The sequence below is a fragment of the Tenrec ecaudatus genome, chromosome 12, assembly GCF_050624435.1.
Source record: "Tenrec ecaudatus isolate mTenEca1 chromosome 12, mTenEca1.hap1, whole genome shotgun sequence".
Classification (NCBI taxonomy): Eukaryota; Metazoa; Chordata; class Mammalia; order Afrosoricida; family Tenrecidae; genus Tenrec; species Tenrec ecaudatus.
In genome coordinates this window covers 19,809,882-19,833,861 of record NC_134541.1, presented here as the reverse complement: position 1 = coordinate 19,833,861, position 23,980 = coordinate 19,809,882, and the positions used below count along the sequence as shown (strand labels likewise).

General features: G+C 48.8%; 1 protein-coding gene across 1 annotated transcript in view; it reads right to left on the bottom strand.

Annotated features, from left to right (window-relative positions):
* The window catches only part of PTPRT (protein tyrosine phosphatase receptor type T), an 890,723-nt gene that overhangs the window by 289,004 nt on the left and 577,739 nt on the right, over positions 1-23,980 (bottom strand). Inside the window, exons 10-11 of the mRNA XM_075527730.1 lie at positions 5,951-6,152; positions 4,294-4,396 (exon numbers count right to left, since the gene is read on the bottom strand). Coding sequence (XP_075383845.1) covers positions 4,294-4,396; positions 5,951-6,152 — 305 coding nt within the window. The remainder of the gene's footprint in view (positions 1-4,293; positions 4,397-5,950; positions 6,153-23,980) is intronic.

Below are 23,980 nucleotides of genomic sequence, written 5' to 3'. Positions count from 1 at the left end.
GAAAAGCAAACAAACAGAAACATGTCAGCATGATTAAGCCTCTTGTTCAAGGTCATGGAAGAATGCTGCAACAGAGTTTGAAACCCAGTTTGCTACCACCAGACTCATGCATGTTCTATTCCCCGTACGACAGCCAGCAGATCTTGGGAGCTGCATGCCCTGAATATCCCCAGTGGAATGCCAGCCTGAAAAATGTCCCCTTGCTGATAATTTTACAGGTCCCGGGCTTTGGGTCAGATCTGGACTGTGCTCTGGGGGTAGCTGCTAATTTGCTGTGATTTTGGGCTAGCAGCTTCCCTTCTCTGGAGCACACTTTGGCCATCTGGGATGTTTTCTGAGATTTTGAAGTTGTAGCCCACGGTATCATATGAAATGTGAACTGTGGAAGTAGAAATCCATTAGTGGCCAAAGAGGAGCACAGGTGTGGGCACCTGGGGGATGTGTATGTGAAACTCTGCTTTTCTATGAATTCTGCGAACCCTTGGGCATTTCGGAACCTGCCTATGTCATGACAGTGTTCTAGAAGAATCATGGGGTTCAAAGCAGGAGCTCAAACAGTATTTGTTTGGCTTTACAGCTGTTTGGGGACTCATCCGAGATAGGGCAGCTCTAGAACCACCCATGTGTAGAAGAGAAGGTTCAGTCTCTGTGAGCTGGGGCTGTCCCACAGACACTGCACACACCAGCTGCCAGACCTGTAGAGTCACCTGAGAGAGGGAGCATGCTCCGGCTGCCGAGGAGCCGGGACCTTGCACATTGCACTTGGTAGTTTCCATCTGCTCCATGGTCTCTCATTTCTGGGGGGAGTTGGCTTCCCCTTGGAAAATGGAGAGCTAGACCGGCACAACACCTCCATTCTTGGCTGGTCTTCCCAGTCCTGGTGTCACAAAGGTTCACGCTGAACGTAGCTCTCTAGCGGCTCCTCACTGCTTTCCAAAGAAGTCTGAGCATCTCACTCATGGCCCTTTTCTGCTCTCACCACTGCTGCCTTGACCTTCATGCTTTAGCGGCTTCCATTTCGGCAAGGCTGTTCCATGCACTGGCTCCTGCTCAGCCCTCTTACCACGTTGATGAATTCTTATCCTTCATTTGAGGTGCAGCTCAGGGTCACCTCTGGGGACTCTTTCCTCCAAGGGATCATAAAAACCTATGCGTATCTCTACAGGATACACCGTGCTGTAGTTACCTACCCATGTTTCTGTCACCCTAGCTAAAGTTTGACTTTCTCTACTACGTGATTTTTCCCCTCTTACTTTTCTTGGAGGCTCTCACATCTCTTATCACAATCCATAATACATTCTCTTCCCACTTGAGCCCTGGATATCAGCTCCCCACTTATTCTCCCTTCCTCCCCTGCTCTCCCTCCCCTACAAACCCATGTTAAGTTATAGATTATTATATTCATATCTTACCTCATCCTCTGACACCCCTCACCCACTTTTTCCATTATTCGTCCCCTTGGTAGGGGCTCTACTTGATCCTTGTGATCAATTCCCCTTCTTCCCCCACCCTCCCCTAATCCTCCTGGTATCTCTATGCTCATTGTTGGTCCTGGGGGGCTTATCCTGGATTCCCTGTGTTGTGGGATATTATCTGTATCAGTGTGCATGATCTGGTCTAATCTGATTTGTAAGGTAAAATTGAGGTCATGATAGTGGCGGGGGTGGGGGGGGTGGAGGAAGTAGCAAAGAACTACAGGAAAGTTGTGTGTTTCATCGGTGCTATACTGCACCCTGACTGGTTCATCTCTTCCCTGCCACCCCTCTGTGAGGGGATGTCCAATTGTCTACAGATGTGCATTGGGTCTCCACTCTATGCCCCCCACTCCTCCAATTCACATTGGGTATGATTTTGTTGATGCCTGATATCTGATCCCATCAACACCTCATTATCACACAGACTGGAGTGCTTCTTCCATGTGGACTTTGCTGCTTCTCAGTTAGATGGCCGCTTATTTATCTTCAAGCCTTTAAGACCCAGGACGCTATGTCTTTTGAGAGTCAGGTAACATCAGCTTTCTTCACCACATTTGCTTATGTACCCATTTTGTCTTCAGTAATCATGTTGGGAAGGTGAGCATCACAGAATGCCGGATTGTTAGAACAAAATGTTCTTGTGTTGAGGGAGTAATTGAGTTGAGGCCCAATGTCCATCTGCAACCTTAATTCATAACATATAGATATGAGTACATAGTTCTAGTCCCCTCTTGTTATATATATTTACATATGTACATGCCTGTATTTAGACCTCTATGAATGTCCTTTGCCTCCTAGTTCTTTCCTCTATTTTCTTGTACTTTCCTCTTTTCCCACCATCATGTTCATCTTTCATTTGGGTTTAATAATTCCTTGCTGCTACATTGCCCTTGATTAAGTCCCATTAGGCATCCCATGTCCTTCTTTCCACTGACTTTAGTTCACTTGTTGTTCCCTTGTCCCTGGGTTGGTTTCCCCTCCACCTTCCTTCCTTCCACCTCCCCTTCTCCCATATCCCCCGGAACCATTGGTCCCGTTCTTTTCATCTCTGAGTAATTTATCCCGCCTATCTTATCTAGATAGGCATGCAGATATATTAATAAGTGCAAAAACCAGGCAAATCCAAATACAACAACAAAGGAAGTAAAAACCAACAAAGCAATAAAAGCAACAACAAATAGAACAAAGTAACAATAACAAAAAGATAGCCACTGACCAAAATGGAAAAGCCTATAAATAGTTCAAGGTCTGTTTGTTGGCCTTTACGAGTGTTTTCCATTCGAGTCTGATGGGGTGCCACACTCTGTCTCCAAAGTCTTTTTTTTGTATTCCCCGGGGATTTCATCACTTTTCTCCCCCTGCTGCTCTGTTGCACACCCTTAGTGTTTCGCCCCAGCGTGGTGGGGTCAGATTGTGCACTATTCTCGCACTGTGTCTCCAGTGTTGTCCCCGCAGGGCTGTGGTTTAGTGAGGGATGTTGTGTCTCATAGTGGGGCCGGCCCTATGTTCCTCTCTGTGCATTGGCTGCTCTGAGCAGGAATATCGTCCTTGGGGCTTGGTGGGCCAGGATGTCCTCTCCTCCCTCTCCATCCCTTTTTGTTTCTCCCGTGTGCTCTAATCCGACACACCCCTCTCCCCAAGCTGTAGCCCCAGTGCTGTCCTCTGAAGTGCATTCTTCTGAGAGGGGGTGGTGTCTACAGAGTTATGATTGGGGCTCGTCCCGTAAACTATGTGATTTATTCCTGGTTGGTTCAATATTAAATCCCAAACACTGAAGTTGTGCCTGACATGCACTTGCTACTATTGAGTTGATTCTGACTGATAGCACCCTGACAGAGCAGGGTTGAATGACCCCTGTGGGTTTCTGAGACTGTAACTGAGTAGAAAGCCACATCATCCCCCACGGAGCAGCTGGTGGTTTCAAACTGCTGACCTTGAGATTAGCAGCCCAACAAATAATCCACTACACCACCTGGGCTCCTGATGTAGACTAGATGCTCAACAAGTGTTTGTTGACTGATGGACCAAATGAATGAATGGAACATTATATTCCCCATGCCCCATCCCATGCTGATGATTCCTTGCTGGACTGCACTCGGCCAGGCTGCCAGCCATTCCACCCAACACTCTGCTGCCTTTCAAGGGACTATAATCTTGACTCCAGGGGCCCTGAACCAAGGTAGCATAGGAGCACAGCCCTTCTGCAAATGTAGGTTGTGGAAGAGAGCTATCCATCCCTCCCACTCCTCCCAACCCACGGACTTATGCTGGGACAACTTGGCTGCTGACATGCTTGTGTTACCTGGATCCAAGTGCGCTCCTGAACCCTAAGCCCTCCTGCTACAGGTCAGCGATGCAACCTTGGGAGCAATTCTCTGTCCCACTAGATGAGTGTCTCAGCTAGATGAGTTCTGAGCTCTTGATCCCTTCTTGATTTCTGAGTGGGTGTTTTGTTTCGGTGTGTTTTCCCAGAATTCATCAAGTCCACCTGTCTGTCGGTTGCTGGCAAGAAGACGTGGGAAGATGGTCTTGCCAGGACGCTTCTTTCCAGGCTCCCTAACTCCACTCATGAATTGTATTTTAAGGTATACTTCAGAAAGTTCTCTCTCTACCCACTGGACGTCCCCATCCGCGAGTTTCCTCTGACCCAGCCCCCGTCAATCATCCTCCATGGTGTGAGTGGTGGGAGAGGCTCCTAGCTCTCTGACCAGGGCCGGGGCAGCTGAACATCTTCCTGGAGGGACCTTTGTCCTAGGGGTAACCCCACTCAGGGCCGACAGCAGAGACTGCAAACTCCGAGGCAAGCAGCTCTCCTTACCTGACCGGGGCTCCCCGGGACTGGGCCGGCTTCAGCATCACGGTGATGGTCGTGTCTGTTTCGTTGAGCGGGGTGTCTGTGTCATACTCGGGCATCGACGGGGCTAGGCAGGCAACAGAGAGAGGTGGTGTGTCAGCACAGGTCGCCACACTCCTGCCCCCTCCCCTGGATGCTCCCTTGGAAGAGAATGAGGATGGCAAAGAAGGAGCTAAGTTAGGAACGGGAAGTCAGCTACAAGTCACACGGCATCCGGGACTTTCAGCAATCATGGATCTGATGCCCAGCTTGCCAGTCGTCCCTTCAAGGTACAGTAGAGTCTGGATAAGGGTGGTGACGATGGGACCAGAACTCTCAGAAACCTGGAAGTCCCCCACCAAATGAACATCTAGATGCAGGATGTGTGGGTACTGAGCAAAGATAGGAAGCAAGTGCAGTTGACTTGTTAACCATGCTTACCATGCAAATGACAACAAGGACAAACTCTTCCTCTTTTACGTCAAATAATAACAATCATAATAACATGGGCCTCCACTCCCCTCCTGCCCATATTCAACGGAGGGGGAGGGCGACTAACTCTAATCCCTTTGCAAGGTAATTTAGCCATTTGTATTAAGAGCTATTAAAATGCACATCCCTCATGACTCAGTATTTCAATTTCTAGCATCTAAGCCTAAAGTTATAATCCAAACTAATGAACGGAACTTTATTCATCATGTGTTTATTGAAGCATTATTTTATTTTAAAGAAAAACAAAACACATGAGCACAGCCAATTTGTTCAGCGACAGGGTGCTTTTCATTAAATGACCGTCCATCCACTTGCTGAAATTTTATGATGGCGGCAGTGTAACAACATGGCAATGGCTTAGAACAGAGTCCCCAAACTTGTTGGGCCTACAGTCCCCTTGGCAGGGGGAAATGTTTCTCAGCACTCCCTCTGGCAATGAAAAGCTTTTGTCTTCTAGCCTGTAATCCAGGACAGAGTGTAGGCATCTGCTTTGACTTTCCAGTGCCCCACAGGGGGCGTCAGTGCCTACTTTGGGGATCCCTGGCTGACAGAGTCAGGGCCAATGGAAAGCACAACCCCCCACAAGTTTGGCTCTATGTCAAATGCACAGGCATGCAGCAGGAACTGTACGGTTATTTTGGAAAACGAAAATGATAAGAAAGATTCTGAAAGTCACTGACTAGGGCTGGAGGGGGCCCCACTGAGGATGGCCGGGTATAACCTTGGACCACTGTACCCCTGTAACAATCATCCATCCGTTCATCCACTCACTCATTCACGTGTCAGCCAGGCACTCCACGAGAACCTCCACTGTGTCCTGCAGTGACAGGAATATGCCTGAAAATCAAGTCACTCCCCCACCAAGCCCCGTTTTTTACAAACCAATTTGTATGCAAAGAGAGTATACTTTTGATCTCAACCTGTGGCCAATTATTTGGTGAATCACACCAAATTAACATCTTTTTTTCAAAATATACTTTAAGAAGTTCCTAGATGAGAGTTATTTTGTTTCCCCTGGTGGATCACCTCTGCTCTAAGGACACGTAGCAATAGTTAGTTCCGTCCCCTTCTACTCCCAGGAGACCCAGGGATGGGGAGGAAGAAACCCCAGCCCAGTCCTCTGTAGCCTTCCCCTTTCTGTGAGCCATACCTGAGATCTTGGTGGCAATGCGAGTGGTGACTGGGGGACCAAAGCCCTTGGCTGTGCTGGCCTTGATGGTGAAGGAGTAGGTGGTCCCGGGATACAGACCCACAAAGAGGTGGTGGGTTTCATTGCGGAGCTTGAACACTTTTCCTCTCTGGCTGGAGAGGTCGGCACTCGGGTCCAGCGAGCCTACAGCCTTGTAGTTGATCTGCATGACAAGCAAGTAGACAGACAGGTCAATGCCAGCAGACAGACAGGTCATTGACCACCCAGAAATGTGGCAGAGGCTTGCAGGGAGGCACAGCCAGGGCAAGGGAGGAAAGGCAGCTGAGAGATGCCATGTGGTCCCAAGGGCTGCATTGCGGACACTCAGAAGCCAGGCTGTCCGAATACGACCTGAGCCACAAATGCAGCCCCAAAGTTTCTGGCTGCTCCATTAAACAAACAAACAAACGATAAGTGCAATTAATTCTAGTGATTCATTCTATTGAGCTTAATAAAGCCACCATATTTTCATCCCAACATAACCATCAATAGGAAAATGTATTATTTTTATTCTTATGCGGTCTTGGTAGGAAAGGCTGTATCTAACCCTGAGAGCACATTTCAACCTGGGTCACTGCCATCTCAAAAGCACCGTAGCCCCCTCCTGAGTAAGGGGTACAGCCGTGTTGAAGGGTGGCAGCCTGCAAGGACTTGGAGGACTTACTTACAACCCCAGATCCTGGGCCCCAGACTTCACATGGATAGAGAGCATTTGCTGTGGGCGGTTTCTTAGGTCTCTGGTCATTTGTCTTTTCCCCTCCCCAGCCCAAACCTCATGGGCATCAGGACAGTGGTTCCCAGTTTACTGATGTAGATCCTGAGACTCGCCTGTATGCAACTTGTTCTAAGCCCATTACTCTCCAACCATCAATGGCAAAGGCCCAGTCCAGTTTTGTGTTTTCCAACCCATTTTATACCAATAGTAAAACAAAAACTATACCACACATGACTTGTCATGGTAGTCCGGCAGCAACCTAATGGGTCCACATATACTCTGTACAGTGAGAGAAATCCACTGATCATGCCCTCGGAGGTCATGCCAATGTCACGTCGCCATGTATGCTTCTAAATACTCTCACCCTTCCCTGTACGTATGGGGGTGTAATAGGCAGTTGTCAGATTGACACTGGTTTCGGTAGACCACACTTGGATTACTTCTCTAAGTCACAACAATCGAGTCACAGACACAGGTTTTTTTGGTTGTTTGTTTAATCTTGCTTGTTATATCAAAGATGTTTTAGTAAAAGATAGATGGCTACACAGATGCGGATCTGTTTACATACATCTATAAAAGTAGACTTTGCTGCAAAAAAATGATACAGCTTGATGAATTTACACAAGCAAGCGCACCATGTAGCTAGAGCCCAAATCAAGCCAGAGAGCCTCACTAGACCTTAGCTGTTCATTCCCACTGGGGTTCTTCCAGCCCCTAACACTCCCCTCTCCAACTTCAAACTGCACTGACTATTTTCTTGGTTTTTAACTTTATACATATGGAACCAGACACTGTATGTATATGGGCATGTGTGGCTGTCGGTGGAATTGGTTCATGTTGCTTTGTACGGTTGTAAATTCTGCATCCTACTGCCATGTAAGGAAAGTCAAAATCTTCATCACTGGACAAACAGGTAACATCATGGACAATGGAGACAAGATTGAAGTTGTCAAGGGTTTCATCTTGCTTAGACCCACAGCCAATGCTCATGGAAAAAGCAGCCAAGAGATCAAACAGCACATTGCACTGGGTAAATCTGCTACACAAAACCCATAGCAACCCCATAGGATGGAGTAGAACTGTCCCTGTGGGTGTCTGACATGAACCCTCTATGGGAGTAAAACTTCTCCTCTTTCTCCCACTGAGCAACTGGTGGTTTCAAACTGCTGACCTTGTGGTTAGCAGTCCAACGTGTAACCATTAAGCCACAAGGGATGGGTCCCATCACATAAGACCTCTAATAAAAGGCTGAAAAGCAAGGATGTTACTTTGAGGACTAAGGTGCACCTGACTCAAGTCATGGTATGTTCAATCACCTCACATGCATGTGAAAGTTAAACACTGAATAACAAAAGCTCAGTGCATTTGAAATATTGTGTTGGGGACGCATAATGAAAGTACCACGGGTTGCTAAAAGAACAAGCAAGTCTGTCTTGGAAGAAGTACGGCCAGAATGTCGAGCAAGGGTGGTGAGACGTTGTCTCACAAGGTGTACTTCGGACACCTGGTCAGGACAGAGCAGTCCCTGGTAAAGGACATGATTGTTGATAAAGTAGCTGGCAGTGCACGAGAGGAAGACCCTAGACAAGATGAATCGACCCATAGCTGCAACACTGGGCTCAAACATAAGAATGATTGTGAGGATGGGGCGTGACTGGGCAGGCTTTCCTTCTGCCGCACACTGGGTCGCTATGAGTCAGAACCATCTCTAAGGGACCTACCAACAACATCCTACTGCAGACACAGGACCGAACTCATATCTGTCCTACTCCAAAGCCTGGGTTCGTCTTCTAGACCAATGTTTCCCAAAGGGAGCGATCCCACCTTCTCTTCTTGTGGACACTGGAACCATCCCGGAAGACTGCAAAAGCAGATGCCTGCACTTTATCCTGGATCATGGGCTAGCACAAAAGGTTTTTCATTGCCGGGGGTGGGAGGCACTGAGTCATTATTTGTCCCCAAAGGGGGCATTTGGCTAAATAAATTTGGGAACCAATCATTCTATATGCATATCATTAATTGAAGAATGTATTCATTCCCTTCCTGATGCACTCGCAGACATTTCCTGAGTACCTCCTGAATTCTAGGCTCTGACACTGTGTGCTGCTGGTGGCCCTGGATGAATTCAAGCCAAGCCTGGTCCTCGAGTGACTTCCATTCTAACGAGAAGTCAATCCATTCCACATGCCACTTGTGTCTATTTCTGGTTCCCTTAAGAATATCCCTGACTTAAGAGGACAGTCAGATACAGGCAGAAATGTATCGCACCAACTAGATCTCAAAAGTAAAATGAGCAATGATCTGCTTCTGGCGATGCACCACATGTCGTGGAGAAAGGTGACCGATTCCTCTCCCCTTTATTAAACGGCGCAGTGAGTGATTCCACATGCCGAGGTCACATTCCTGTTCTGAGCTGGGCTTCTACCCCATTTGAACTGGCTCGGGCAAGGTTAACATAGGGGAACTGGAACAGACACGTTTCCGTGGAATGTGGGGGATCTGGAGTAACGACTGGCATTCCTCCCTGGAATGGGGGACCCTGAAGATGGCCGGTGATCTCTTCCAGGAGCTTGATGCCAGACCCCAGACCTTTGCCAGGACTGGGAAGAGAAGCACAAAGCAGGGTAGCTGGTTGCCATCTTGTATTAGGGCAGCTTCTTCAGACTCTGCCCACGGAGAGACGTGGATGCTATGCAGCTTGCACAGATCACTTGTCCTTATCTGGTGGCTGTCTGGGTCACCCACATTTTGCAAAATTGAGTCAGTTCTGCTTTTGCCGTGTTGGCCTTGAGTGAGCAAAGCAGGACTGGTTTGAAGTCCTGGCTCTCCAAAGAGAGAGGCTGGAGCAGAGGGGGAGAACCCCCATGGAGTGGAAGGGCTTAGGGCCCTTTGCAAGAAGAGATTGAGGCTGCACACCCATCCCACCTGCCCCTGGCTGTTAGCTTTCAGTTGCTCTGGGCTGCCTGTTCTCCGCAATCCCTCTGGGTACCCCCTGCCCACCCTAGCCCTCCTCAGAGGCAAGCAGGTAAAGCTGTCTCTCTTTGCCCGAGGGCTTTTCTATGGGTGCTTGGTCCAAAGGGCTGGGTAGTTAGCGCACAGGTGCCAGCAACCCCAACCAGCCACTGATGGGAGCGTTCGTGCCCAGACCTCGCTCAGGAGCTCGTCCTGCAGGTGCTGTTTTATGTGGTTGCCCAGTTTTCCAGGCATTCAGCTCGACAGGTCCCCAAAGCACCAAGCACAACTGAACCACTGACTCACGATGTGATGCTGTGCATCCATGTGGACTGATTCTTAGGCTTACCAAGGGCAGATTGTTTCTGAGGTGCCTTCAGGGGACCTTAGCCCACCAACTTGTCAGTTATCAGCTGAGTGTGGACAGTTAAGCATCCTCCTCCAATTCCTAGCTGGAAAACATGCATTGGTGGCCAACCAATCTCTTCTTCAAGCCATCTCTTCTTCAAGCTCTCTCACTTTTTGGTGTTTCCTGCCTTATCCTTGTTGTTGTTGTGTGGTGGTTGCAGTTGTTGTTAGATATTCTTCAGCCAGTTCTTCTCAGAGACCAACAGAATGAAACAGTGCCCTGGCCTGTACCATCCTCACAAGCATTAAGTTTGAGCCCCGTGTTGCAGCCACCATGTCACCCCACCTCTTTGAGGGTCTTTCTCTCTACTTTACCAAGTATGATGCTGTCCGTTCTCTAGAGACTGGTCCCTCGTGATAATGTGCATGCCCACAGGACCTGAGACTAAGTCTCCGCATCCTTGCTTTTAAGCTGGCATTGCTCATCCTTTGGGCAGTCCTTTGCCAATGCTAACATTCAAAAGTATCCGCTCTTCTTTGGTCGTCTTGCTCCTTGTTCTGGGGGTGCAGTGGGCTGCGCATGGAGATGCTAACGCACAGGTGAGTGGTTCAAGCCCATCCCCTCAGCAGGAGAAAGTTGAGGCCTTCTACTCCTATCACGATATCAAGTCTCAGCCACTCAGGGGCCAGTTCCACTCGGACCAGTCGGGTCAAAGGAGTCAGAATGGCCTTAATGACTGTGAGTTGGTTTGAGGTCTTTGGCGGCATTTTCTAGATGTTGAATACCTATGAGGTGATTGAAAATAGTATGGTTTGGCCCACACACAGGCCTTCAGTCAGAGTGACATCTTTGCTTCTTAACAATATAAAAAGGTCTTTGGCAGCAGATCTTTGCCCATGCAACAATACGTTCTTTGACTTCCTGAAAATGACGCTTTTCATGAGCACCTTCTCTGAAACCCGAGAGCCTTCTCTGAAACCCGAGAGCCTTGACTGTGGATCCCCATAGGAGGAAAGCCCGCCACCACTCCCAGAGCTGCCAAATAATCTGTTACATTCAGTCCCTTCTCTTTGGGCCTGCTTCTGAGGGGCCTACAATTAAGGCAGCTAGTGACCAGGAAGATATCTCAGGGGACAAATGAGCGACCCTAGAGAAGGTTGGCACAGAGTGAAGCTAAAGAAAGGATCCCAGAGCGAGAGAAGTGCAGAGGCCCGGGGTGGAGGAGGCTTGGAAGAACCGAGAAAAGTCCCTGCCATAGAGCGAGGAGCAGATCGGGCAAGCAGACCTTCTGTATGGGGTCAGGACGCTCGTTTTCCCCAGTGGACGCTCGTTTTCCCCAGTGTCAGAGGAGAGCCCTGGTTATAACAACAAAGCTCAGTGTGCCAGTGGAGGAGACGTGTCTGTGCATCTTAAAACTCCCCCCTGGCTCTCCCTGCAGGCGGGTGGCAACTGCATTGGTATACAGACACAGGGAGGTAAAACTCATGCCTTATTTACTAGCCAATTCCTTTTCCGAGCTCCAAATTCAATCCGAAAGTGACTCAATCTCCACAGAGCTGTCAATATAATATACCGTGTTCCCCTGCTCTCCTAACCTTTCCTGGTATTACAGGATCCTCACTTACTTGTAATGAAACACTATGAATAAATCAATGTATGTTAATATAGCGTGCCTTCAATTTTTTATGAAAGGCTCCACCAAATCTAATTCCCACTGCTTTGTCAGAAACAGTCTTTGAAAAATTTAACTCGCAAGTGTTACGAAGTTAGTGGGGAGGATCAGGAGGAGTGGGAAAGAAGGAAAGAGGATGAGAAAGACAGAATGGCATGGAGCCTGGTCATAAAATGCATAGTGCAATCGTGCGGGGTGGATCCTCTTTGGGAACGGGAGCTTAGAGAGGTGTGTTGGCATGGCCATCCTAAAATAAAGAGTGGGGGTTGGGGAGAGGTTGCAGAGAAGTCTGGCGAACCTGAGCTCCTGAGCCTGGAGCAACAAAGTGCCCATCAGTGTCACTTTCTCCCCTGATTGCCATCAATGGACTCTCCACCCAGACGCCAGAGGGAACTGTCACAACAAAAAGCCAATCACTCCTCTCCCTAGAACGGAGACAGCCATGGTTTCTCAGCTGTCTCAGGATTAAGACTATGCTATGTTCTTGCCCCGAAAGACACTACAGGGGCTGGTCCCCCCTACACCATCCCCCACTGCCATCACGTTGGTTCCCAGGCCTCTTGATCCTATCAGACAGAGTAGAACTGGCCCTTTGGGGTAGTTTCCCAAACTTTCGGTCTTTATGGGAGCAGAAAGTATCCACTTGCTGACCTTGCACTTAGCAATTCAATGTGTAACCTGTGACATCACCAGGGCTCCTGGGACCCTCCCAGTCTCCCTAGGGTACTCTGGAGTTGAAAAGGGCCAGGGTTCCCCAATCCGCAGGGTCTTCTCACCAGCTTACTTGGTCAGCTGGGCTCACCTTTCTTTCTCCTCCTGATGGTTACAGACCCCGCATCCTCCCTCAGACCTCAGTTACAACGACACGTTTCACGAGCACCTTTTCTGATGCCCAAGTCCCCTCCTGTGTTATGTTCCCAGAACCAGAATGCCCTTCTTAGGCCCCCGACTAATGTTGCGTGCAGAAGTTAGCAGGGCTTAAAGCCCTTGCTGATGAAGATCAACGATTGCAGCCTTCAGTCTGAATTGCACCTCAATGTAAAGAAAACCCCAAACCTCACCACTCAACCAAGAGGTAACATCATGGTAATGGAGAGAAGATGTAACGGTCAAGGACTACGTTACGTTCTGCTTGGATCCACAATGGATGCTCTTAGAAGCAGCACTAAAGTGACCGATTGACGCACTGCATTGGGTAAATCTGCTGCACAGCATCTGAAAAGCAAAAATGTTACTTTGGGGGTTAAGGTACACCTGATCCCAGTCATGTTCTTTTTTTTTTTTTTTAGGAGACTGAAGAAGGATAGATCCACTTGCAGGATGGTTCTGGGGAATATTGAGAGTGACACGCACTGCCAAAAGAACCACCAACTCTGTCTTTAGAAGAAGTATAGGCAGAAGCAAAGACAGTACGCTTTTGTCTCACATCCTTTGGACATATGATCAGGAGAGACCAAGCCGTGGAAAACATCAGCGTGCTTGGTAGAGGTAGATGGGCAGAGAAGAAGGGCAAGACCCTGGATGAGATGGATGGACCCAGTGGCTCCAACAATGAGCTGGAACCGACGAGGCAGCACCAAAGAACAGCAGTAGGATGGGTTTGAACAACAGCGTTCCCATGAGAAGCTGAGCATGGAGCCTCCAGCACTGCAGGGGCGTCACCAGGAAGACTAAGCTTAGGTCAGGCGAACCTGACCTTAACTCTTCTGAGAAGTGAAGAATTTCGAGCCAGAGAGGAGGCCCAGATGATTGAAAAAGAAGAGGAAAAAAATCCATACACATCAGCGTCTAGTGGTGACAAAAGAAAACTGAGTTCCAATTTGCCCACCAACAGCTTGACTCTCCTCTATCATGCAGACCCCGCCCCTCTGAGATAAAGCCTGGGGTCCTCATCCCCAACGCTTTGGGTCATCAGCTCCTTCAAGTGACTCATCCCATCATCCCAAGCGTTCCTGACTTTCTCCAACGGATTCCAGCCCATACTCTGGATACGTCAACACACTGCAATCTTACCACGGTGACGGATCAAATAAACACCAACCCAGGCAGCTCATCACATAAAGGGTTGTATTTGTTTACCCTCCTGTCTGATCAGCACCACCACCTTTTACTAATGATTATTTAAATTAGCCATAAGAGTGTCTCCAGGCATGGACTTTGCTGTCATGGTGATTTCAGAGGAAAATCAAAGGAGGCCAACTCGACACAATCCCTTCACGTGACCGTGGTGTGCCCTTGTAAGCTGCACCCACTTGCTCCTGACTCACGAGAACTAGTGGGCCAACGTTGTCCAGTCTTGTACCAGCTTCCGGATGGTTGGGGTGTCTGAGCCTGTTGTCGTGACTGCTGGGCCAGTCGTTTGGTGGGTGGTGCCCCTACTTTTCAGCTAAGCAAATCAAATTCTCCATCTAAGGAGCATTCTGGTCGGATCATGATAATGCAGTAACTTAAAAAAAACTGTTCCCAACAACGTAAAAATACATTGCAAACCTGCTCCTTCAGAAGAGACATGTGAAGGTACAGATGTCTCTGCGATGCATGTGCCAGTGACTTCGTGGCCATGGGGCCCTGCTATTCCTAGAGCGCGGAGCACTCGCAGAATCACTGATGGACAGTGATGATTGACACGTGTCCAGCTGGTCCCTGCCATCGAGCCATGGAGAGAGTGTGAGGGAATTGCCACTTTTGTGCAAACACAGCTACTGTTTTTGCTTCTCTTGGGGTTTAATCATTGTCCCCCAACAACACATGCTCAGTGATGACGTGTGCTATGTTCTGCGGGTCCCGAGATGAAGACAGCACATTTCTTAACTTTGGAGATAAAGAGCGGTGCTGATGGGGATTCCTTTGGCCACACAGAACTCAGGAATCTCCCATGGAAGTTGGACTGCATTGAGTCAGGCCGGTGGCCCTCAGCCCTGGCTGAGAATAGAATTCTCTGGGGGATCGTTTATAAAAAGAGGTCTCTGGATAGGAGGAACTAGGATTGATACTTTCGGAAACCTTCCCAGGAGTTTCTAATGAACAGCCATTAGAATGGCTGACCTCAAAGCATGAGAGGCATTACGCAAGAGAATTGTGAGCTGGCATTCCCATGTGCCCCTGGAAATGACGCGTTGGAAAGAAACGGAGAATCAGGTACTGGAACGCCACAGTCATCCCTGCGGCAGGTAGGAGTCATTGATGAATGCGAGAGTTGGTGGAGGAGACTAAGGGGAAACCGGATATTTGCATACCCTCAAAGAGCCTCCCCCACATTGACTCATTAGATTCACTGTCATCCCTCCCTCCCGGAAGAGGAGCCTGTTCCTCTCTCCTTGGGTGTGGGCTGGATTTAGTGACTCACTTGGGATGAGCAGAGCAAGGCAGGGAAACGTCGGAACTTTATGGTGGAGACATCCGGCCAGCACGGCCGGTGGAGAAGCCTGTGTCACCAGTGAGCGCTACCTCAGGTTCAGACCAGAAGCCGAGGAAGTGAAGAGAAGGGATCTGAGCCATGACTGGAGTAGGATGAGGTCCCCAGAAATGTCGGAATAAAGGGGTCCATGTATGGCTCTGAGTCGAAGGGGGTGTGGGGCATTTCCTCAGACTGGATGCCACGGAAAAAGCTGCTCTATGGTCCAAGACCTGATTCTCCTGGGGCTGCAGAAGCCCAGGAATGAGGAGAGGGGTCCCAACCTGGGGGGCAGGGGGGTGGGCAGGATCTGTTTTAGCAAGAGTAGTGGGGCCAAGGCTCTGGTGTGTCAGCAGATCAGCCGGGTCCTCTGCTTACACGTGGAGCAGAGAGTGACAAAGTCCTGGACAGGTGGACCAGGATTCACAAACCCAACCTCCAGGGATAGAGGTTCCCCCCTTACCCCCCGCCCCCCCCCCCCCACACACACACTCATGGGCTCGGTCTGCTGCCTCTGGGTTGTCCCTGCCTTGCCAACACCAACTCAGGGCACAAGGCCCTGGACTACTAGCATAATGGCCCAGCTGCTGCCTGGCAGGCAGCTTGTTCTAGTCACGTGTCAACTTTCTCGGTCGCCATTGATCAGAAAGCCGTTGCAGGAGGGGAAGTCGGCTTGTTTGCCCAACATGCTTCTGCTGATTTCCAATCAATACCCTGTGCTCTGACTTCAGATGGGTTCCCTGGTGCCTTGGGGAATCAAACACTAGGGAAACGCAAACTGCTCAGAATCCAGCTGGCTCAGGGTCCTCAGAACCCACCAGCCGGCAGCCTCAATCACTAGGGGGGCCAGCAGGTGATAATCATAGAACTAACAGGTATCGATCGAGGGCTCACCATCTAGCCGCCCTCATGGTTGTCTGCTTCACCGCCCCACCCCGAGTTCCCTTTACCAACCCTGCAGGTCCCTGAATCTAACAACCCCTTTGCTGTCTCTTCCCCTCCCTGCCCCCCATGGGAGGGACTTGCTGACAGTTTCACTCTTTCTAAAGGTTTCCATTACAGTCCCTTAGCAAGTCACCATCAACTCCGATCCCTCTAAACTGTCTCCTAAACTGTCATAACATGAGCAAAATAATATGAAGCCCAAGCCCCAGTTCAGCTTTTAATCTCATGCTGGGGTGTCCGGGGTGCTATGATTTTGTTATTTTCACCAAAACCTTCTTTGCTTAATGAGTCTGTCTAGTGATATTCCCACTGTCCTTCTGTCTGCATGATGACACTGCTTGGTTTCCTCTGTGTAAGCGGCCTGCCTCCGGTCTGCCCTCTTAGCTGATTTTGCTTCTGCCGAGTTTAAGCTGGTTACCTTGCTAAGCTTCATGCCTTCATCCTCTCCAGCTGGCTTTGAAATGGAGATGTGAGAGCGGCTGGGACCAAGTGTCGCCATGCCAGTGCCCTTCTGGCAGAGTCATCCTGGGGGGAGCTTTCCCGAAGGGCAAGGCCAGCATTCTATTTACTTATTGCTGGATCTGCCAAGCTCCCAGCCTGGCACAGGACAAGAGTCAAAGAGGTTTACTGAGTAAAAGAGGATTAAGAATGAAAATGTAACAAATCCTGGATGCGGTCCAGCTGGGACTAAAAAAGCCCAGGATATTGCCTGCCTCCGCCAGACCCTGAACTCCGCCCCTGCTGCCCTCCATCCTGCCTCCTCGTCCTGGGCCCCTCCATTGGCTTCTCTGTGGGACAGGAGCTCATGGGGAGATTGGCTAGGGGTGCTTGCAACTGTCAGACCACAAGGCTTCACAAAGGGTCTGTCCTGGCCTACTGCTTCCCAGAAGGGACTTGATGAGCATCCGTGCCATCTGGTCCCTGCGTGGCTGGCACATTATTGGCACTCAACAATTACACATTTAATAATTGATGAGGCCCAGTTGGCAATGCCTCTATCCCCTTGTGCGTGAGTTTCCAACTCTGCAGAAATAGTAAGTCCCACCAGTGCTCCTCCATTGATGATTAAAAATGGCCACAATTCCTTGGTGGGAGTTGGAGTCCACACACCATTCCTCTTGAGAGTAGGGGGACTTTGGACAGCATCAAGCAATGTAACATGGCAGAAATGACTGTGGGACTTTTGAGACTAGGTCATAAATGTTGATGAGGCGGCTGTCTTCTCCATTGAGACATTCATGATATCGAGAGCTCTGAGCTGCTGGGTAACAGTCTGCCAACCCTGAGGCCAGCATACTGGGAGGAAGCACAGGGCACAGGAGGATGCCATGGCACATGCCCTAGTTCAGCGGTTCTCGTCCTGGGGGGTCGTTACCCCTTTGGGGGATTGAACGACCCTTTCACAGGGGTCACCAGATTCATAACAGTATCAAAATGACAGTTATGAAGTAGCAATGAAAATAATTTTATGGTTGGGGGGTCACCATAATGTGAAGAACTGAATTAAAGGGTCGTGGTATTAGGAAGGTTGAGAACCACTGCCCCAGTTGATAGCCCCAGTTGAGCCCGGTCCAGTCCAGTCACCAGGCAGCTGAGGAAGGAAGCAACTAAATGATTCCAAGCTCAACTGTCGGGTTACCCACAGCCACTTGAGCCTTCTCAGGCGAGACTGAGGAACCGTGGAGCTGAGACGAGCCACCCTATTCTGCCCTGGCAAACATCTGATGCCGAGGATCCGCGAGCACAATACGATTGTTGAACATTTAAAGACCCATGTGTCACAGTGGTTTACATATTGGGTACGGACTAAAAGGTCAGTGGTTTCAAGCTACCAGTTGCTCCTCCAGAGGAAGATGACGCTTTCTCCTCCAGTCAAGACGTCCAGCTCTGGAAGCTTATGGGGGTGCTTGTACCCTGTCCTTCAGGGTTGCTATGAGTAACAAGCTCAATGGCAGTGAGGACTTTTGTTGATGTGCTTGCTGGCTCTCTAGGATAAGCATGATGCAAACCACACGATCAGTGATTCACACCTACCAAACCCCCGTGGGAGAAACTTGAGTCTGTCAGCTCCCATCAAGACGCTCCGCCTTGGAAACAGCAGGGAGCAGTTTACTTTGTTCTAAAGGGTACAAAGGAATGGAAGAGAGGCTGGAGTATATGAAGAAAGCTAGGGAACCAGCACTGGGGGAAGGCTTGTTAACAACCTGCGGTGTGCAGGTGACACGGCCTCCCTGCTGAGCGCGAGGAGCCAGTGAAGCCTTCGCTGATGACGATCGAGGATTGTAGCCTTCAGTGGGGATTACACGCAATGGAAGAAAGACCCAACTCCTTCCAACGTGGACCAGTTGGTAACATCAGGATCAGTGGAGAAAAGGTTGAAGTTGTTGAGGTTTCTGTTTTACTTGGATCCACCGTCAATGCTTTGGAAGCAGCAGTCAAGAGATCAAAAGATGTATTGCATTAGGTCAACCTGTTTCACAAGATCTCTTTAGAGTACTGAAGAGCAAGGATGTTACTTTGAGGAGTAAGGTGCACTCCACCCAAGCCATGGAATTCTCTCTAGTATCATATGGGCGTAACAGTTGGACAGTGAAGCAGGAAGACAGTAGAAGGACCAGTGCATTTGAATGGTGGTGTGGAGAAGAATGTTGACAGTACCATGGACTGCTAAAAAGACAAACGGATCTGTACTGGAAGAAGTAAGTAAGGCCAGAGTTCCTCTCAGAGTCAACAATGGCAAGACTTAGTTTTACAATCTTTGGAGATATTGTCAGGAGAGCCCAGTCCCTGGAGAAGGGCATCGTGTTTCACAAAGTGGAAGGGCAGTGAAACAGAGGAAGGCCCTCAGTGAACTGGATTGACACAATGGCTGCATCAGTGGGCTCAGGCACAGGAACCATTGTGAGGATAAAGCAGGAGCGTAGGGTGGTTCATTCTGTTCTGCAGAGGGTCACCATGGGTCAAACTGACTCAGTGGCACCTGACAACAACCCCAATGAATTGGGACAGACTCAGTGGCAGTGCATTTGCTTGAGGTTTGGTTGAGAGTTCTTGAGAGCATGGATAACCCCATCATCAGTGTTGTATCTCAGAAAAGAAGCATATTAGATGCTCAGTAAATGCATGCTCCCTTCCTAAGCGAAGAAGTACTGGTGATATAGTGGCTTATGGTCAGCAGTCTAAACCACCAGCTGCTCCGAGGGAACAAAGACGTGGCTTTCCACCCTAGTAAAGAGTTACAGTCTTGGAAACCCACAGGGGCAGTTCTACCTGCCCCATGAGTTGCTACAACTTGGAATAGATCCAACGGCAGTGAATTTGGTTTGGTTTTCTGAACCAAGGGATCAAAGTTAACTTTGCCAGGAATGAGATATCTAGAATCCCCGTGCCTCTAGCAGATACGCTGAGAAAGCCATAATATCACTCGTGTGGCATATTTGCCCCCGATGCAATGTAATCTCAATTTATCATAAAAAACCCCATGAGACAAAGTCAAGTTATTGGACAGTGTACTGACTGACAGGCGGCTGGATAGCACTGAGCAGAACTCTCAACGCATCAAGGTCAGAAAGGACGTGGGATGAGGGAGGAGCCGTTCCAGACTGAGGCAGACCAAGGAGTCACCACAGCAAAGTGCAACGTCAAATCCTGGATCAGATACAGGTTCCTAGGAGGGACATTTGTAGGAAAACGCATGCACTTCAAGTGGATTCACTCATAGTATCAGATCAGAGCTCCTTTCCTGATGCCAGTCATGATACTCTGGTTAATGTGAGGAAAGGTGGGTGACCAGTATAACAGAACTCCCTGTCCTGATTTTGCAGCCTTCTGGAAGCCTAAAACAATTTCAGGACAAAACGTTGTTTCAGAAGAGAACAAACAAAAAAAAGTAGGTTATATTGATAATGGTCTACCCTTGACTCATTGAACCTCAAGATAAGAAGCCAACTAAACCCTCTTCTCACTACCTCCTTGTAGCAGGGCGTCTCAGCCATCTTCATCTTTCCCGCCTCTCGGCCTTAGCCAGGCACCATGCGGAAGCCCCTCCCATGCATTACTCTGCGATCATTTGATCCTCCCAGTTTATAAGGCTGAGTCCTGTTATTATCCCCATTTTACAGGTGAGGAAACTGAGGCTTAGGGAGAGAAGCCACTTTCCATAGTTCTCATGGCTCAGAGCCCGGGAGTGTGACTCTGGAGACCACGTGCTCAGCCCCAGTTGATTGTTGCCAGGATCAAGATGGGTCAGTCTTGCTTCCAGGTGGCGGGAGACCAGTCAGTTGTAGGAACCTATTGCTGCTGGGCACAGCTGGAGAGAGACTGTCCTCAAGTCTAGGAAAGGCCTGGCTAGAGTTGGACAGGTGGAGACCAAAGTCCTGGAGAGTTGGGGTGAAAGTAAATTTGGAGGATTGACGACTTTCCCCAAGCCCCTGGGAGGGTTTTCCTTCCTGCTTGGAAAGTCCCACCTACTTGTGGGAGGAGAAAGGGCAGGAGCCAGATTGGGGAAGTCTTTTGGAAGAGAAAGCCATCGATCAATCACTGAATCACACATTCCAGGTCAGCAGGAGGCTGAAGGCAGAAGCTTCCTTCTAAGGCACTTTTCTTTCATTCTGGGTTTCCCTCCTGAAATTACAGTGGAATTGATTTTCTCCCCCCTGAAATTAGGCTTTGGGAAAGGAAGAAAAGGGCGGGCAGGTTGGCGACTGGTGCATCAATTCCATGCAGCACAGCAGCGTTTTTGAGACATTTGATTAGCCCCTATTTGCTATGGAAATATTTTGTAAAAATATATTTTTTTCTTCATTATGCACTCCGGTCCACAAAAATGACCTCCCCCACCCCCACCCCCTGCACCTTTCTTGGTTAAAAGGAACATGTATTCTAACACGTTGCTCCGCCGGTCTCCAGTGAGAAGGTCCCTCTCTAGCCGTGCCCCTGTGTTATTTCCTTAGGAGCACGTGCACAGCAGGTGACATTGCTATTTATGGAACTGTCGTTTCCCGAGAAATGGGTCTTGGACTCTCTGATTCTGCAGGGACACCAAGCTCCCTGGAGCCCTGAACAGAATCTCACAAGGAGGATGAGTTTCTCCCTTGACAGGATGCTCTCAGGAGAGCAGAGAGGTTGAATGTACGCCTATGGTCACACAGGAAGTGCGTCTTCTCCTAAGATGTAGGCGAGGGATAGCAAAACAGCCTGAGGAGGAAGTCGGAAGGTTTGGGAACAAATCCCTAGGCTCTGTCTGAACACTGGGGCTCCTACAGCAGCCTAGTTTTCAAAATAAAAGAGTAAAGAAAAAGCAAGTCAAATTTATTTTGATAATGTCCTGAAGCCAATGTATCTGAAATGTTGATTAAGCATGCAATCAGCACAACGATTAATGAGATGTTTCCCATTTTGTTTTTCATACTGTCTGAAACCTGATGTATAGCTTAATTTTAATCATTTTAATATGCGTAGCTATGGAACTGGACAGTGTTGGGCTAGACTTTTCATCACCTTTCCTTCCACCCCCCACCATTGTCACCTGTTAAAAGCCCTGATTACACTGTGGATTAGGCATTGGGCTACTAACTGCCAGGGTTGCAGTTCAAACCCACCAGTCACACCTCGGAAGAAAACTGAGGCTGTCTGCTCCAGTAAAAAATTTACAGTATCTGTAGAGTTGCTATGAGCCAGAATGGGCTTGACAGCAGGGGTTATTCTTTTTTATTTAGTTTCAGAAACCTACTTAGACATGTTTTTCCTAACTACTCACCAATATGTGGTAGCTACATCATCTGGTGTCAATTTGAGGATTAAGAGTGTAGGGGTGGAGTCTAGCCTATCAATCAGAATATATCAATTGAGGCCTCTGTGTGGGCATGGCCTTCTCCTAAGGATTCTGAGAACTCCTGTAGTTCCTCTTTGGATGTGGGAGACACTCTCGCTCTATGCTGACTCCCAGAGAGACCCTCTACTGACAAGACACATGGCACTATGCTGATAGACCCTATGTCCTGGGAACTGGAGAAGCCACGGGGAGATCTCTGCCAGCGCTGAGATGCTTCCACTGCCACTGGATCCACAAGACTTCCCACCCACTGGCCTGCGATCTTCTCTCACTCTGATCTTCTTCCACTCGGCATCATTGCCTGTGTTCTGTGAGTCTGAAGAGGACTTTATAGATTGGTATCAGACACATGAGCTAACATCAAACTTATGGACTTGGTCTGGACTGGGCTGGGATGTTTTCTCAATATTCCATTGCTCTTATATATAAAGCTCTTTCTTTCTTAATCGTTTATTAGGGGCTCATGCAACTCTTATCACAATCCATACATACATCAACTGGGTAAAACACATTTGCACATTCATTGCCCTCATCATTCTCAAAACATCCGCTCTCCACCCAAGCCCCTGGCATCAGCTCCTCATTTTCCCCCTCCCTTGCACGTCGGATGTCTCCCTGCACCAAATTTTCTGTTGTCTGTCCTCAGGGATGAGATTATATGTAGATCCTTGTAATCGGTTCCTCCTTTCTACCCCACCCTCCCTCCACCCTCCTGGTATTGCCACTCACACCACTGGTCCTAAAGGGATCATCCACCCTGGATTCCCTGTTTTTCCAGTTCCTATCTGTACCAGTGTGCATCCTCTGGTCTAGTCAGATTTGTAAGGTAGAATTGGGATCAGTGGGGCGGGGTGGAGGGAGGAAGCATTTAGGAACTAGAGGAAAGTTGTATGTTTCATCATTGCTACATCACACCCTGACTGGCTCATCTCCTCCCCAAGACCCTTCTGTAAGGGGATGTCCAGTGGCCTACAAATGGGCTTTGGGTCTCCACTCCGCATGCCCCACCCCCTCATTCACTGTGATATGATTTTTTTTGTTCTGATGATGCCTAATACCTGATCCCTTCGACACCTTATGATCTCACAGGCTGGTGTGCGTCTTCCATGTGGGCTTTGTTGCTTCTGAGATAGATGGCTGCTTGTTTACCTACAAGCCTTTAAGACCCCAGATGCTGTATCTTTTGATAGCTGGGCACCATCAGCTAAAGCGCTTTCTTATACATATATGAGTATGTCTATGAATTTGTTTCTCTGGTCAACCTGGACTAACATACCATACAAATATAACACCACAGATATATGAAGGAGTTTCAAAAAGTTTGTGGAAAATAGAAGTGAAAGACAAGGGAATTTTTCTGTGACTGTTTTGAAGCCCCCTCAGATGAATAGCTGTATGTACTAATCTGTGCTTTATACATAAAATTCTGATCTTTTATGCCACATCCTCCTCAAGTACCAATGTTCCCCACTTGTGGGAGCTACCCCTGTTAAGAATGTGTGGTGTAGACTCTAGAGCAGTGGTTCTCAACCTTCCTCATGCCATGACCCTTGAATACAGCTCCTCATGTGATGGTGACCCCCCAAGCATAACAATTATTTTCATTGCTACTTCATCACTGTAATTTTGCTATGGTTATGAACTGGGCGACCCCTGTGAAAGGGTCATTTGATCCCCAAAGGGGTTGTGACTCACAGGTTGAAAAGTCCTGGCCTAGAGCAAGGTGCCCTGGAGCTGGTCACTCAAATTGACCATGTTCACAACACAACAACAGAACGAACCACTGCCTGGTCCTGTCGCAGCCTCACAATTGTTCCTATGTTTGACTCGTCGTTGCAGCCGCTGTGTCCATCCATCTCATACAGGCCCTCCTCTTTTTCACCGCCGCGCCACGTTACCAAGCCTGAGTCCTTCTCCAGGGACTGGTCTCTCTTGACAACATGTCAAAAGCATGTCAGACAGAGTCTCTCCATCCTTGCCTCCAAGGAGCAAGACGTAGCATTCTGAACCAAGAACCCTTGGTTCTTTTCTGCACAGTGAAGATTATTGAGTGGGTGGCCTGAGCTGGGCTTGGGGGCAGCATCTGGGAGAGCTGAGGACGGCACTGTGGGTAATCACTGAGATGAGTGGG